The sequence below is a fragment of the Argopecten irradians genome, chromosome 13 (genome assembly GCF_041381155.1).
Source record: "Argopecten irradians isolate NY chromosome 13, Ai_NY, whole genome shotgun sequence".
Lineage (NCBI taxonomy): Eukaryota > Metazoa > Mollusca > Bivalvia > Pectinida > Pectinidae > Argopecten > Argopecten irradians.
Window position 1 is genome coordinate 13,591,045 of NC_091146.1, and position 18,131 is coordinate 13,609,175.

Consider the following 18,131-nt stretch of genomic DNA (forward strand, 5'->3'; position numbering starts at 1 on the left):
TTTAGGTAATAACAACAGTGGGTGATCTAAATACTTGAGACACGATTGAAGACTTAAATTATAATGAAGCTTATTTGATACCTGATAGCAATGGTACACTTACATGGTTGGTACCTTGAAGACATCTTTCTGGATCTCATGCAGATTCATCAACTCACAAATAATTTTAGCCAAAGTCCATTTTTTGATAGCTTTAATCTGACCTACAAAATCAACATACATGATTCGGTGCAGTCAAATACTTTTAAAGTCAGAACCAAAAACTCATAATTGTTCAGGCTGGTTTTATTGTGTCAATGTCAAAGACAATGTCCAAATGAAAACGTCAAATTTCAATACAATTTCCCTTCAAATTAAAATTGCTAATAAGCTACAAATGAATTTGGGCCAGATGTTGGATCCTATTTTTGCTTCAAAGTCTGCTGAATATCTTTTCATTTTGCACAATGTGTAGTAAGTAAAGGACAAAATGTGGGTCGCAAATTCATTCAGGAATTTTACTTTGACAGGATAATTTACTTGAAAAATAGTATGTGTTATGATTTAAACTGTATGTCTAAAAAGAGATAAAACATCTTCATATTTACATCTGTTTGATTCCACAAGTTTATGACTAAAATCAATACTGTTATAATTTTATAAGTCTTACAAAATGTGGCGCGGTGGTAAAAAGCGCAGGTATGTTTGGCTAGGCAATTGGGTGCGTAAATCTTGAGTAAGAGGCCCAGATAGGACACGATTAATACTCAATAAATTGTCATTCCTTGTTAAATTGTGTTTCTTTGATATGTTTAATTACTTAAACACAGTATATCTTTGTTGATCAAAACGTTGAATATGAATTTCCTGTTGAAATTTTACTTAGTTGATGATTATAAACACGAATATGAATATATCTGTATTGCTTTTCACAACAGAGACTATCAAACTTAAATATGACCCATTTTGTTACGATGACCATTTACCTTGAAGTTGGTTAAATCGGTTACCTTATCAAATATTTCAAAGTCGAAAATACCTTTCAACCGTTACCGAAATATAATACATAGACTTTTCGAATATATCGTTTTTGGATGACGTTGATGAAATGACTACCAAATATGATTATAATTAATTTTATATACCTTTCAAAATATATGAAAATACATTCTGTGAAATGACCTGAATATTTACCTTCTATGAGATAAAAGGAATGACCCGTATATTTACCTTCTGTGAAATGAGAGGAATGACCTGAATGTTTACCTTCAGAGAGATGAGTGATATGACCTGAATGTTTACTTTTAGTGATATGATAGGTATGACCTGAATGTTTACCTTCTGTGATATGGGAGAAATGACTTGAATGTTTACCCTCTGTGGAATGAGAGGTATCATCTGAATGTTTACCTTCTCTTGGATGAGATATATGACCTGATTGATAACCTTCTGTGAGATGAGAGGTATGACCTGAATTTTTTCCTTCAGTGAGATGGGAGGCATGACCTGAATGTTTACCTTCTGTGAGATGAGAGGCATGACCTGAATGTTTACCTTCTGTGAGCTGAGAGGTATGACCTGAATGTTTACCTTCAGTGAGATGGGAGGTATGACCTAAATGTTTACCTCCAGTGAGATGGGAGGCATGACCTGAATGTTTACCTTCAGTGAGATGAGAGATATGACCTAAATGGTTACCTTCAGTGAGATGGGAGGTATGACCTAAATGTTTACCTTCATTGAGATGAGAGGTATGACCTGATTGATAACCTCCAGTGAGATGGGAGGTATGACCTAAATGTTTATCTCCAGTGAGATGGGAGGCATGACCTGAATGTTTACCTTCAGTGAGATGAGAGATATGACCTAAATGGTTACCTTCAGTGAGATGGAAGGTATGACCTAAATGTTTACCTTCATTGAGATGAGAGGAATGACCTGAATGCTAACCTTCTGTGAGATGAGAGGTATGACCTGAATGTTCCTTTCAGTGAGATGGGAGGCATGACCTGAATGTTTACCTTCAGTGAGATATGAGATATGACCTGAATGTTTACCTTCTCTTGGATGAGATATATGACCTGAATGCTAACCTTCTGTGAGATGAGAGGTATGACCTGAATTTTTTCCTTCAGTGAGATGGGAGGCATGACCTGAATGTTTACCTTCTGTGAGCTGAGAGGTATGACCTGAATGTTTCCCTTCAGTGAGATGGGAGGTATGACCTGAATGTTTACCTTCTGTGAGATGGGAGGCATGACCTGAATGTTTACCTTCAGTGAGATGAGAGATATGACCTGAATGTTTACCTTCAGTGAGATGGGAGGTATGACCTGAATGTTTACCTTCATTGAGATGAGAGGTATGACCTGATTGATAACCTTCAGTGAGATGGGAGGTATGACCTAAATGTTTATCTCCAGTGAGATGGGAGGCATGACCTGAATGTTTACCTTCAGTGAGATGAGAGATATGACCTAAATGGTTACCTTCAGTGAGATGGGAGGTATGACCTAAATGTTTACCTTCATTGAGATGAGAGGTATGACCTGAATGTTAACCTTCTGTGAGATGAGAGGTATGACCTGAATGTTTACCTTCTGTGAGATGAGAGGAATGACCTGAATGTTTACCTTCAGTGAGATAATGAGATATGACCTGATGAATGTTTACCTTCTGTGAATGAGAGGAATGACCTGAATGTTTACCTTCAGTGAGATATGAGATATGACCTGAATGTTTACCTTCTGTGAGATGAGAGGAATGACCTGAATGTTTACCTTCATTGAGATGAGAGGTATGACCTGAATGTTTACCTTCTGTGAGATGGGAGGCATGACCTGAATGTTTACCTTCAGTGAGATATGAGATATGACCTGAATGTTTACCTTCTGTGAGATGAGAGGAATGACCTGAATGTTTACCTTCATTGAGATGAGAGGTATGACCTGAATGTTTACCTTCTCTGTGAGATATGAGATATGACCTGAATGTTTACCTTCTGTGAGATGAGAGGAATGACCTGAATGTTTACCTTCTGTGAGATAAGAGGTATGACCTGATTGATAACCTCCAGTGAGATGGGAGGCATGACCTGAATGTTTACCTTCAGTGAGATGAGAGATATGACCTAAATGTTTACCTTCAGCGAGATGAGAGATATAACCTGAATGTTTACCTTCTGTGAGATGTGAGGTATGACCTGAATGTTTACCTTCTGTGAGATGAGAGGAATGACCTGAATTTATACCTTCTGTGAGATAAGAGGTATGACCTTATTGATAACCTCCAGTGAGATGGGAGGTATAACCTGAATTTTTACCTTCTGTGAGATGTGAGGTATGACCTGAATGTTTACCTTCTGTGAGATGAGAGGAATGACCTGAATGTTTACCTTCTGTGAGATAAGTGATATGATCTGAATGTTTACCTTCAGTGTGATGGGAGGAATAACCTGAATGTTTATCTTCAGTGAGATGGGAGATATGACTGAATGTTTACCTTCAGTGAGATGAGAGGTGTAACCTGAATGTTTCCTCCTCTCAAACCAGAAACTGTCCCCATGTTTGAGGACGTGGAACTGTTTGGCGATGATGTGTGCGAAGGTAGGGCCGACAACTCCTCCACTCACATGCTTCTCTGTCATCCCCCCGGCGTACAGATCAATATCATGGACGCTCCTGTACAGTGTAAATAATGTAACACAAATCAAAGTTACATGTAGAGTAAAAATCGCCTCATCTACAAGTTTTGTAAATTTATGGTGGTTAATGTCGGTACTGTCGCATTGTAAATGTGCCAAGTGACAGTGCGACAAAATGAACTCGCCAATGCGAAAGAATTTCTTATGGAGCTGTCGCATAATGTTGTCGAGCGGCCGCGTAATATTTGTCGCATTGTGCGACATGGCCGATATCAGCCACGATATAATATACTTCAAAAAAGGTGGGATGAATATTTGCTGAGGTAAGATTTGGTGTTTAGTTGATTCTTTTTTGTTAATTATTGTTCAGAAGTAATGAAATATAGAACTAAATATTTTGCTGGTGATCAAAATTCACAGATTTCATTGCAAATGCGAGTACAGCGCAGATAATCATCTTGCTGTTTGTTTTAATTGTTTCATTTTTAAATAGTGTTTTAATGTATACAAGAATTGACTTTCACATTTATTTACGTTCTATATATAGATATATTTATATTGTATTTAGTTTTACACGGAAAAGTACCAGTTCCAAGTATTTGTTTTAAAAAGTAAGAGTTTATAGCAAGTATACAAAATGGCAATATTTGACAAGGTATCCATTCATGGGCGCTGACATTACTTACTTGTATGTAAGTTTAAGTTTGTTTATGTTCTCCAGTGTGTGGGTGTAGCCATCCTCCAGATCCGCCCAGTTGTATATATCCGGAAGTCCCGCCAGATGTCGCCACTTGGTGTAACCTTTAATCCCGTGATCGCGCCCCCTCTGAATGTTCCTGGCAGGGAGATCAGCAGCTTCACCATCGATGTCCTCAAACAGATGATCCGTGATCATGTCCGTGAACTTTCTAAAATCGAATCAATTATATAAACAATCATGAAAATTTTCTTTGGTGTCACAGGAACTGTTACACAGATACATACACTTTATCGCCTAAGTGGTATATACTACAGAGATTTTGTAAAAATCACTTTGGTAAGGCAAGTTCCCTAACACATAACAGTTTTCCTATAATTTCAGGGTTTCTTTTTTTTTTTTTTTTTTTTTCAAACGGGAACTTAAGTTCATGATTTTCTTTTAGGAAATGTTCGTGAAACTGGGCCCTTGCTAAATTCAAACGACAAGATGTTAAAATGTAAACACATATTATTCTTAATTAACCTGATTGTACAAGTACGATCAAATGTTACGCACCTATCGGCCATTTTACTCCTGTCATATATTAACCAGTTACTGAACTCGTCCAGATAGCCCGTGGCGTCCTGTTGTAGAAGGTTGGGCTTGAAGAACACATCCTTAAGATCGTGTGTGGTGAATGTTTGGTCCTTGTACGCGTAGTAATACGGAGTGTCTGGGTCCTTGACGTTGTACGATTGGAACCGTGGAATGAGAGAATGGCCAAACCGGAAGGCAGCAGCCGCAAACACATTAAATATGGTCGGGTTCACGGTGGGCTCGTAGTAGTTATCCTCATCATAGTCCAAACGGAGCTTGAACTTCTCCATCAATGTCATCCCGATCACTTTCGGCAGCCATTCGTTGTACGTTACCTTCTGTATGATGGCGATGATGATCTCCCGGGCCTCCTGGAAGAAGCGTTCGTTCCTGGCCTGTTCTGAGTCATAGTAATAGTTATGACGTCTCCAGCAGTACTTCAGTTTGTTGGCGACTCTGTTGTGTAGACGGACAAACAGTATGTGCTGGAATGCCAGGCTCGTCACTTCATTTACACGTTCATCGCCTGGTCCGACAAATATAAACAAAACATATGGCTTGTAACATATTAAAACATGTATTTGTACCGTGTATTACGATACATATAGATAATACATGGTTAGTATCTTATAATTCAAGGGTTATTTTGTTGATTTGTACTTAAATTACACGCAAACGAAAGCTAGTTTAAGTCTTCATGTGGACGGTAAAAGTCCAAAGTTATAAATATGAAGTCAATCTAACTTGCTCTTTTTGTTTGTATTTTCCGATGTAAACAACTGATTTACTTTTATTAGAATTATCAAAATTCTATCAAATGATATTTCATAAGGACGGAACGGGGACTACATTAACCATTGGTAAAAATCACCAACTCAAAACTTGTTGTCGATTTCATGTGAATGAACCCCGTTGTGAAATATCTATAGTAATTACAAAATTCAACTATGAATAAAGAAATGTGTAAGATTTCTTCTCGGATAATTGCAGAGGACATAATTTGTTATTTTATATATTTGTCTGGTTGCAGCGACACAGCCTTTAATTAATCGTAAATGGGTATAAGATATTTATAAGCAATATGCATATGGATGGTTAACTGATACCAGTGTTAATTTTTGTAGTAACACCTCCCTTAAGATCTTAAAAAAAGAGAAAAAAACAGAAACTTGTGTGTCATTTGGAAGTGTAGAGATGAATGACCATACAAACCCGCTTTCAGACAAAACATGTCCTCGTGTTGCGGGGTTAAGATGCATGCGCTGTCATCGTCAGCTGGTGGGAAGTTGTGGCCATGGACTTTCAGAAGATCTGAATGTAAACAAAAGTATCGTGTTCATTTCTTACTTAATCATTTAAATATCAATGGAAAACCGTGAAATATGAAATTTGTAATATGGTTTGATTGAACAATTTCACTCACAAAATAATGATGTCACAAAAGGATACCTATCTCCAAGGGACAAAATCTACGCAATGCTTTGCACAATGCATTATAGTCAAGCGAAGTATGACGCTAATCGGTTGAGATATATTGTCTAAGACATTATTCAGACGTATTTTAGATTCGAACACTTCATATTTTTTTAAAATTAGAAATCGAAACCAACACATCCATCATGTTGTTTTTATTTTTTCTATATTGTAAAACCATTGATCATTTTTGACATTTAAATTTGTTTGTTTCGTGGGTGTGTACTAACCTGTATTTGTCTATCGTTCTCCTTCTTGTGATACACTTACGTGATTGACTGCCGTAATCCCTCAGTTCATAATGCTTACTGTATGTAGATCCATACACATTCGACCTTGTGATATACTTACGTGATAGACTGCCGTAATCCCTCAGTTCATACTGCTTACTGTATGTAGATCCATACACATTCGACCTTGTGATATACTTACGTGATGACTGCCGTAATCCCTCAGTTCATACTGCTTACTGTATGTAGATTCATCCACATTCGACCTTGTGATATACTTACGTGATGACTGCCGTAATCCCTCAGTTCATACTGCTTACTGTATGTAGATTCATCCACATTTGACCTTGTGATATACTTACGTGATGACTGCCGTAATCCCTCAGTTCATACTGCTTACTGTATGTAGATCCATACACATTCGACCTTGTGATATACCTACGTGATTGACTGCCGTAATCCCTCAGTTCATACTGCTTACTGTCTGTAGATCCATACACATTCGACCCGTCTATAAACGACGTGACCTGATTCAGTTGTTCTCGCCAACCTTGTGAAAAACATATTCTAAATACAGGTATCTGATAACATCCGAATGTAAGATGCGTGTGTTTCTCATAAGGCTAAAACATGTCTATTTAGGGTTACATTGGCAAAAACATAGGATCGGTCGGTCGGGAGGATTTTTTTTCTTTTTTTTTTAATGTCTTTTACCATAAAATGAGGGCCGGAACCGGAGTTTGAGATCGAAATCCCGACTTCTTAATTCTATTTTCGTAGGAAAGTGGAAAAATTAGGGTCGGGTGTAAAAAAATAAGATAGGTCGGGTTACCATAAGCAGACATATTTTTGTCTAATATTGTATAGTACATATGTATGTATTTTATATCACGAGATGAGACACAAACCCATTGACTATTCATAACAGCGGAAGGAGTATTTGGTAGTTATTTATAAAATGAATACAAATTCAAAGTAATTTCGAAGTTGGATTGTCTTTTAACCATTGGGATGTAGTTGTGTCCGTTGGCGTTGAAGACTGGTCACTAGACGTCCTTTTGGTGTAATGGAGTGTGTTGACCTTCCTCAAGGTGTGTTGACCTTCCTCAAGAAAATATTGATATAAACCAGAAATTAAATAAATAACTAAGGACATAGTCCCATAAGACATAATACTGACCGCGATCAGAAACATATAGCTTAGTGATAGGCCGGATCCTGTAGATGACAAACCAGTAACTAAATATTATATATAGCATGAAGACTTACTCGGAAGACAGTAGCCGTCCGCCCTAACCGCCGGTGAACTCCTGACAAAGTTCATACACGGGGACTGGAAACGATGGTCACCCGCCGGTATCACCATGTTGAAACATTCGTCCCTGTATGTACAATGGTAAATATCGTCAGTAACCATCTATATTAACATGTACTTCATCCCTGTACAATGGTAAATATCGTCAGTTACCATCTATATTAACATATACTTCATTCTATGTGAATTCTGGCTCTCTGATATTGGCCGCGTTCTTTGTTTTAGTTCATACTACTATAATTTGTTATCACTTTTAATCGTCGGATCATGCATTCGTTGCATTATATTATCATATGTTAGGATTCGTTTATTTATAAGTAAGCAACAATCACGGCTGATTGCCATATATGTATGTACTTGTATCAGTTTGTCTAGTTTAGACATAGAATAGAGCCGTAAAAATGTAATGAAGAGAAAAGTACTTGTTTCATGATGTATACAAGTTATAGCTAGTCACATGAGGTGGAAACTTTTTTCCGATGAAATATAACGTATGTTTGTCAACAAGACACACCCTCTATGTAAGTGAGCTATATCTAATATCTATTGACGACGGCAATTTGTAAATAATAAAATGTTCCCTCCATTCCTTGCTACAAATATGAAACATTGACGTCATATGCCCCGTGGGTTTCATTAATTTGAACATTACTTATATTCATAATAAGACAATAAAATATGGATATGGGGGCATCGGATAATGTACATGAAATTGATTTCGAAAAGAAGAACGAAACTTTTATTATTTGATTTTAAAAGGCAAAACATTTGAGAGGAGGAATAAAGACAACAACAACAAATTGGTAAAGATTAATGTTTAAAAGGCGAAGTAAGTGAGCTATATTTGATATCTATTGACATTCGTAAATAATGAAATTTTCCTTTCATGCCCTACTACAACTGTGAAACATTGACGTCATATGCCCTGTGGGTTTCATTAATTTGAACATTACGTCAGGATATAACTTATATTTCATAATAGAACATTAAAATATTGAAGTCGGGCATCGAAAAAAATAATTGACTTCGAGAGGAAGAGCGAGACTTTTATCAATACATTAAGACAGGCGAAACATTCGAGAGAAGGAATAAAGACAACATCAAAATAAAAAAAAGAATAGTAAGTGTACGGTTGTTTAAAAGGCGATTAGACCAATCATATGAATAGTGAAAAATTCAATTTGGATTTGCTGCAGAATTCTTGATTATATCGTTTGTAAGATTGGCAACAACGTAATAAGATATGTATTTATTAGATTTATAAATATATCATGTTGTGTATGTTAGACGTTATTGTATTTTAAATGCGGTCAGTAAACTGTAACAAGTCTCATCACCATTTGAACAGCTGACTGATAGACATGTTAAACAAAGTCCAGACACCAATGCTGACCTTACCTTATTGGATAGGCTCCATTTACCATATGGCAGCAGTTGATGTTGGCTTCGTCAGCTCCTGGGAAACAGAGATTAATACAATTATGTAATTATGGTACATTAAAAAGCGTTAATAACGCATCTTAAGGTACCTGGGAATTAATGATTTCGCTATGCAAGTAGTCAAGTATTGTAAAGATAGAATAAAAGAAAACAACGTTGTCGTTAACACGTTACATGTACTACTTTCAAAACAACCTTTGCTACCATACAAAAACCAAAGGAAAAGGCCAAACTCTGTATTTGCATATTTCAAAGTTATCTGTCCTTGGCTACTATACAAAAAAAGAAAAGCCAATGTTTAAATTCTGTATTTGTATATTTCATGGTTATCTGTCCTTGGCAACAATACAAAAACAATGCCAATGTTTAAATTCTCTATTTGTATATTTCAGAGTTATCTGTCCTTGCAGGTATGTATTTTTATTTTATATTATAACTTCATGTGCTTGCGAGCGGAACTTCAATGACGTAAAGTTTGCTCATAAAATAATGACGTCACAATTGAAATATACCCGCAAGGGAGGTTACTCTGTAATATGAAGAAAGGGAATTATCAACCATACGCTTTGCTGAACAAGTCCAGATAGAGGTATGACTGATGACTAAGTATTCTAAATGCTTATTAGTAATATTATATAGAGCTATTGTCAAGTAATGGTTATCATTTCGTTATAAATTTTAATTTGTTCTGAGGTCGCTATATTGTATAGAATTTATTTCTTATTTCTTCAAAATTAGATTTGTTTTAAAACTTCGCCATTATATAAAACTACTACCCTTGATAGTGCATTTTGCTAAACGACATTATTTTCGGGGTAAATTTAATCTTCCGAATTCGACATTTCAGGACTGACAGGCACGCAACCTTTTGACAACATATGCATACCACACTATTTTTTTGATTACTGTTTCATATGTGTCTAGGCATACTAATAAAGAGCACACGCTCAAACGACAAAACGATTTTTCCATAAAGAATATAATTTTGCTACTAACGAAGACATTCTTTAAATGTTTGTTCCCCTAAATATTGATAATAATTAATATTTCACACTCAGAGGGACCTGTCCTTACTTACCCTTTGATGTAGGGGTGAGTACCATATCGTGATCCAGGAACTGTCCCCAGGCCATGAACTCTACAGTGAATTTGTGGCTGAGGTCGTCGTTGTAGTGGTCCGACCCCCCTAATACCCCTAAAGACACAGACCGGGCCGGTGGGAGTGTGTAGTACTGCCCCGTACCATCCTGTACAATGCTGTACTCTCTCGGGTCTCCGATGTCTAACATATGGGATATGGATAACAAATATTGTGAAGAGAAACGTGTTGACTTGAGTTTGTTCTAATTGGAACTTAACAAATGCAACAGATATATTTTACTTACTAGAAAAAAAAACAAAACAAAAACAAACAAACAAACAAACAAACAAACAAGCAAACAAACAAATACCAAATAAAAAATAATAAAATAAAACCACTGATACACTCAAGATAACCAGAAGTTCTAAGTTAATAAATTCTCAAAAAGTATACATTGATCCAACTTCGCTAGCCAAGGGTACAGTAGTTTACGATACCGAATACTTGGTAGATGTCACTTCAAAAGTTATATTTCCGCACAGAGCCACCTACTGGAATACCTCAGTTGTGCCCCTTCCATTTACGTAATAAGCAACCAATGAAAACTCTCGTATCATTATTGTATGGATGGAAAAATGGCAGCGCCCTTTAAAATGCACGATTTGTTTGCGACAGATTCAAAATACCAAAGATAAACAAGTTTATGAGTCATTTGTTTGTCAGTTCGAATACCGTTTTTTGTGTTTCATCCATCAGTGTCCAATTTTGTCAGGAGATCGCAGTTTATCTTAGCATCATTTGTTTAACTTTGAAAAATAGAGAACATGCACGTATTAACTTTCCCAATCTGATTGAAGAGCAACGTATCCACGTACTTCATTTAACTGGTTTAATTTTTTTAAACTTGACTAAATAGTACGTATTCATTACTCCGATAGGAGCTGTTGTTGATAGTCATTGTACGCTTCACTTTACAAATGTAGGTCACTTCTATCACTTGGATTCAGTTTTGATGACAAATAAAAACTGCGTTTTCATTGGTCGCCTGAACCTAGCCGCATCCAATCTGAATTTGACCGGGGGAATTCCAATTTTGACACGACATCTGCCAAAGGTTCGGTATTGCAGACTACTGTACCCTTGGTTAGCGAAGTTGACATTGATCCGATATAAGTGACAAATACCTTTTTTGTGGCAGGAAATGTTACAAGTTAACCTCACATTAATTATAAAAAAGCTCACGTGAAAAAGTGAAATTCACCATACATAAACTTCACAGGCAATGGAGTTTACGTTAACCAGTTCTTTTCGTGTGAATTTTAGCATTTAACATGAGAAATTAACGAAAAATTTCATTCAAGTGAAAATGTTCCTGTAAATTTCATTGAATATTTAAAGAATTCCATGTGAGATTTAAGTGAACTTCATGTGATTTGTTCATGTGAAAATCATACACAGAATTTTTGCCGGTGTAATGGTACGGTACGCATTGCGTTTATACAAACAGTGTTTTATTAATCAATTTTATATTATTGCTTATCAAAATAATAATAATAATAATAATAAATAAAATGTCAAAAATCTAAAATTGTATTAATTGCTTGTTTTACTTTATTCGACTAAATCATATGCATTGTAGATATTATAATTGTCAACCGTTTTTTATAATAGTAAAGATTAACATACTGAACGATCTTTATTAGTCAGTGTGACGTCACATACAGCTCTAGCGATGATACAAACACGTCAGTGTGACGTCACATACAACCCTAGCGATGATACAAACACGTAAGTGTGACGTCACACACAACTCTTATGAGTGATACATACAGGTCAGTGTGACGTCACATACAGCTCTAGCGATGATACAAACACGTCAGTGTGACGTCACATACAACCCTAGCGATGATACAAACACGTAAGTGTGACGTCACTAACACGTCATTGGGTTACTCTGACTTACTGTATAGGTCTCCGTAGTCCGGTTCCAGCATACGCTGTTGTGGAGTGAAGGATTTCCCCCACGCGCGTTTGTTCTCGTTATTACACGATCCGTCCGCCGTCCGGTAGTACGTAACCTTAGGGTCGTCACAGTGTTCCATACACTCGTTCTCATAACAATGGGGGAAGAACTGGTGCCATGTATCCCTGATAACCGGGTCATTTATCAGGGCTGATAAAGACGGAAAATCGTCCCTGAAATAAAAAAAAACAAATATTCATTGTCAATTATCAGTTTGCTATTTACGTATTACAGAGTTACATCCCTTGATGATAGGTATATACCGTGACGTCATTATATTGTGCGGAACACACAATGTCACGATCAATACCTACCCGCAAAGGTAACTAGTTCTATAACATGCAAATACGAAATATCAATACGCACAAAGATATGCTGTTTCATTGCAAAATGTGAGGGGTATCTATAGTTGTTTATTACGGATTAACTTTGATCTATTTTTTTGTGATGGAGATATATGTCGTGGCCAAAGTTTATCTCACACGACGCCTGGTCCGATCACGAAACAGTATTTATCCACTTTAATTCGTCATTCAAACAAACTCCAGTATACCAATACAATATCAGAACAAATGTCGGAGTATTCATACAATGTATATCGTAAGATGTATTACCACGTGTGGTGCCCGGGTGGTATGATTAACGACTAGTATTGTACTTACAGCTTGAGAAGTTGACGGGTCGTATGTAACTGCTGTACTGCCTGGGCCTCACACGTGTCACCGTCCGGGAATAGCAGGTGTTGCATCTTCCCCATAGCCCATCTACAACTGTAGGGTACCGGGTCGGCATCATAAGCTAAATAGGGAAAATGGACTCAAATATTCAATATAGTCAAGTACTAATCAGTCTCCAATAAAAACAAATCGAAATAATCAGATAAATCAGATAAACTTTGCTAGCAAATAATAGCAAGTGATCGACATGACAAAATTCTGTTTGGCGACACAAACGATGGTAATGGTGAATGAAAAACTAACAAAAATGTTTTCAGTGCTGAGCACGTTTCTGCTTCTTCTAGTCTATGTTACATTGTACTGATCCGATAATAAGCGAGAGCATATATACTACTCAAAATTTGCTAAGGATCACTTTTATTTTTCAGTATATCAAATTCATGTAATTGTACAATATTCATAAAATGATTTAATGATGTCTTTAAGATGTCTAAACACAGGCTCCAACAGAAAAACTATGGAATTTTCACGTGTGCTCGATACATTACTTGCGAAACAGAGCTACCATCTAAAATCACAAAAACACGGCAATGGGAACGTAAATGAAATTCATTAAAACAATTTTCTCGTAATTTTGTAATTTTTCGGAGACGTTGGCTGTGATAATCGTTCATTTGGTAGTCTCAACATTCTAGCACGCCTGTCTGTGAAGTCGAGACAGAATCTGGACTTGTCTGTGAACAGAACAGGGCTCCAGTCTCTGATAGTCCATCTCGCATGATCGTGGGCCCATGTAAGTGTAGCCTGAGCATGCCTACTAGTCAAGGGAATCCTCTCTGCAGGTCTACAGAACCTCAGTCTGCATAAGTATGTACAGATTGCGTAGATATTCGAGTTCCAATGGCGTTTATGAAGTCATTTCGTAGTGACGTAGCGTTACTAAACCTCTGACGACGAGCTTCAGAGGGAAACTATCAAACGCACGGACTGGCCTGCTCGTTCCCCGGATCTAAATCCCATAGAGCACGTGTAGGACATGTTACAGTAATCCATTTCTTCCCGCGTTTACCATCAAAGGTCACTGCAAAAACATGGAACAGCCCTGCTAGAGGAACGGGCATCCATCCAGCAAAACCGGAAACTGGACTTATCGGCGATGTCGAAGTCTTATTGAAGCTAGGGGACGTCACACAATATACTGAAATGAAAATTACACGAGAAAACTGATTTAAAGCGAATTTCATTTTCGCTCCCATTGCCGTGTTTTTGTGATTTTGGGGGGTAGCTCTGTTTCGCAAGTAATGTATCAAGTACTCATGAAATTCCATAGTTTTCCTGTTGGAACCTGTGTATAGACATCTTAAAGACAGCATTAAATCATTTTTATGAATATTGTACAATTACATGAATTTGATATACTACAAAATAAAAGTGATCCTTAGCAACTTTTGAGTAGTCCTTATCGTATTAGAGTAAATCATTTTATTTTCGCTAAAAAAGTCATGTTTGCGTTATGTCGCGAACTAGTTTGTATACGTTTATATGAATACACAGCCAAGTAGTGTCACCAACAGCTATTGATCGCGGAGTTGTATACAGTCCGAGGACGTGAAATATCGTTACATGAAAATGAAGAGGTGAACAGTTTTATCTTTGGACTGCGGTGGATGGCTGCATCTGTTGGGTAACTATCAGTATGTTATTGTTCCATATGGTATTTTAGGACACTCGTCTACAATATTTTGTTTTGCCAAGACTTAATATAATTACGAAATTACGAAAATAATTACGTACGACTCCTTCTATGAAAATGTTCACGAGAATGACTTAATGTTAATACAAATGTGTTATATTGTTTCAGGAGCTCCACTGTAACAACTTCAGTCGTAAAGTTCCATCGATTTTCGTTTTAAAAGTATAAAATTCATATCAAAATTCTATAAGTGGTCTCATGTTGTAATCAACATTATCATCAACACATTGTATGGTCTTGGGATTAACACTGTTAAAGCTAGACCAGGAAAACCGTTTATCAATGTCGATAATCCACAAGATGGAACAGCCATTTTGACGGTGATCTGTTGACGCCACTAGGTCAACGTTAGTGACGTCATAATGGTCCCGTTTTGGGTGTCAGTTATACCTTCATATACTTCACTTTGCCTTGGTTAGTGTATATACTGTAGTAGAAGTGACAAGTAAATGTAAATATATAATGACTAATTTTTCAATGTCTTTCATTTGTTTTAAAACATTGAATATTTCCCCGTTACGCCTAACCCTTCTCTTTCATCTTTTGATAATTGTAATGATAAATGCAAATGACAGTTCATGGAATTAATGTTTATGTTTCCAATTAGAATTTCGATAACATAGAAAATGCCTTCATTTCATATTTTGTTGAAAGCAGTAGTAAATGTAAATGATTAATTATTGAAATACTTATATTAAATGTCTTTCAGTTGTTTCAAAATGTATTTAATATTTCCCCGTAACTCCTACCCCTTCTCTTTCATCCGTTACTTATTGTAATAATGATCACATTACAGTTCATGGATTTTATGTTTATACAGGCACACTATTCCCATTTCCATTCAGCACGTCGTTAACATAGAAAATGTCTGCATTTCATATTTTGTTAAAAGATGTACAGTAGTAGATGTATACATTTTAATTCCTTTGTTTTAACACGTAGACTGTGTGAGAACAACGTCTGGGGTTGCTGGACGGATCTCGTTAAGATCTCCACAAATAGACATATTTTCCTTCCAAAACATTCTAAACGATACCTTTTTGCAACTTCCTTTAGCCTCATTTTGTTAAGCTACATAACTTGTTTTTATTAACATACCCTTCATAACCAATTAAAAAAATTTCCAATCTACATTATCATTTGGTTCCTAACATTTCTTATTGCTAATAGGTTTTAAAGAGCTATCATAAGAAACGTTTTTAAAACTTAGCATGAAAATGCCCCTTTCTCCAATCCCCATCAACAAGCTTCTCCTTCAAGTATTTACCGCATTATTTTTTTCCAATATCGCAGCGTAAGAGATTAATAATAAATATTTCAAAACTTGTACGATTAAGATTTCTCATTTAAAACAAAAAAAACATTCTATGTTGGCCAAATATGCCAGTCCCGATGGTATCCATTATATAACTGACCACATTAAGGAATCTTTTATTATCTACCTGCATAATCAAGTCGTTTCTGCATCATACCCTGGTAGTACTGATAGCCTTGTTGTACGTAATCGGCCATTATATAACAGTCGACCTGGTGCATCCATAGCAACGAAAGTGTTACCAAGGTAGCAGCCCACATAATGTGTAATTTCCAGTCTCAGAACGGGTCTGAAAGAGAACAAAATATTAAGGCATTTTCGCTATATGCACGCAGATGTCTATTTAAACTTTATTGATGAAAAATAAATAATTTGCACTACTGGTAACGATATTTTTATCAGCACACTAATAAATAAACCTGTCTGATTTGCTCGGTAGATACGCTGTACATCTCTCGTCCTTTTTTATTCTTATTCAAGTATGGATCTTCTTGTCTATTATAAAATAATTAAAAAAGTTTTATGAAATGAAAACATTGTTTAAGATATAAACAAATAATAAATAATTCATAGTATGTATAGTTATATTATCACATTCAGTAAAGTATACTAATATTATCATATTCAGTAGATATATATACTAATTTATATACATATATTATCAGATTCAGTAGATATACCTATATCATTATTTTCAGTAGATATACCTATAATTATTATTTTCAGTAGATTACCTATATACCTATATATTATCAGATTCAGTAGATATACCTACATATATCTATTTTCAGTAGATATACCTATATTATTATTTTCAGTAGATATACCTATATTATTATTTTCAGTAGATATACCTATATTATCATTTTCAGTAGATATACCTATATTATCATTTTCAGTAGATATACCTATATTATTATTTTCAAGTAGATATACCTATATTATCATTTTTCAGTAGATATACCTATATTATCATTTTCAGTAGATATACCAGTAATATACCTATATTATAATTTTTCAGTAGATATACCTATATTATCATTTTCAGTAGATATACCTATATTATCATTTTCAGTAGATATACATGTGTTATTATTTTCAGTAAATATACCTATATCATTATTTTCAGTAGATATACCTATATTATAATTTTCAGTAGATATACCTATATTATCATTTTCAGTAGATATACCTATATTATCATTTTCAGTAGATATACATTGTGTTATTATTTTCAGTAGATATACCTATATCATTATTTTCAGTATATATACCTATATTATCATTTTCAGTAGATATACCTATATTATTATTTTCAGTAGATATACCTATATAATTTCATTTTACCAGTAGATATTTACAGTAGATATTATTATTCATTTTCAGTAGATATACCTATATTATCATTTTCAGTAGATATACCTATATTATCATTTTCAGTAGATATACCTATATTATCATATTTTCAGTAGATATACCTATATTATATTTTCAGTAGATATACCATATATTATTATCATTTTCAGTAGATATACCTATATTATCATTTTCAGTAGATATACCTATATTATCATTTTCAGTAGATATACCTATATTATCATTTTCAGTAGATATACCTATATTATCATTTCAGTAGATATACCATATATCATTTTCAGTAGATATACCTATATTATTATTTTCAGTAGATATACCTATATATCATTTTCAGTAGATATACCTATATTATCATTTTCAGTAGATATACCTATATTATCATTTTTCAGTAGATATACCTATATTATCATTTTCAGTAGATATACCTATATTATCATTTTCAGTAGATATACCTATATTATCATTTTCAGTAGATATACCTATATTATTATTTTCAGTAGATATACCTATATTATTATTTTCAGTAGATATACCTATATTATTATTTTT

General features: G+C 35.1%; 1 protein-coding gene across 1 annotated transcript; it reads right to left on the minus strand.

The window, feature by feature from the left end:
* Window positions 1-3,223: 3,223 nt before the first annotated feature.
* LOC138305612 (myeloperoxidase-like) lies at window positions 3,224-11,088 on the minus strand. Its single transcript, XM_069245912.1, has 8 exons — window positions 10,435-11,088; window positions 9,315-9,372; window positions 7,871-7,983; window positions 7,044-7,151; window positions 6,111-6,209; window positions 4,767-5,424; window positions 4,309-4,530; window positions 3,224-3,659 (listed from the first exon to the last, which is right to left on the minus strand). The coding sequence occupies exons 1-8, from the start codon at window positions 10,643-10,645 to the stop codon at window positions 3,224-3,226; spliced, it is 1,905 nt and encodes a 634-aa protein (XP_069102013.1). The 5' UTR covers window positions 10,646-11,088.
* Between the last annotated feature and the right edge of the window lie 7,043 nt (window positions 11,089-18,131).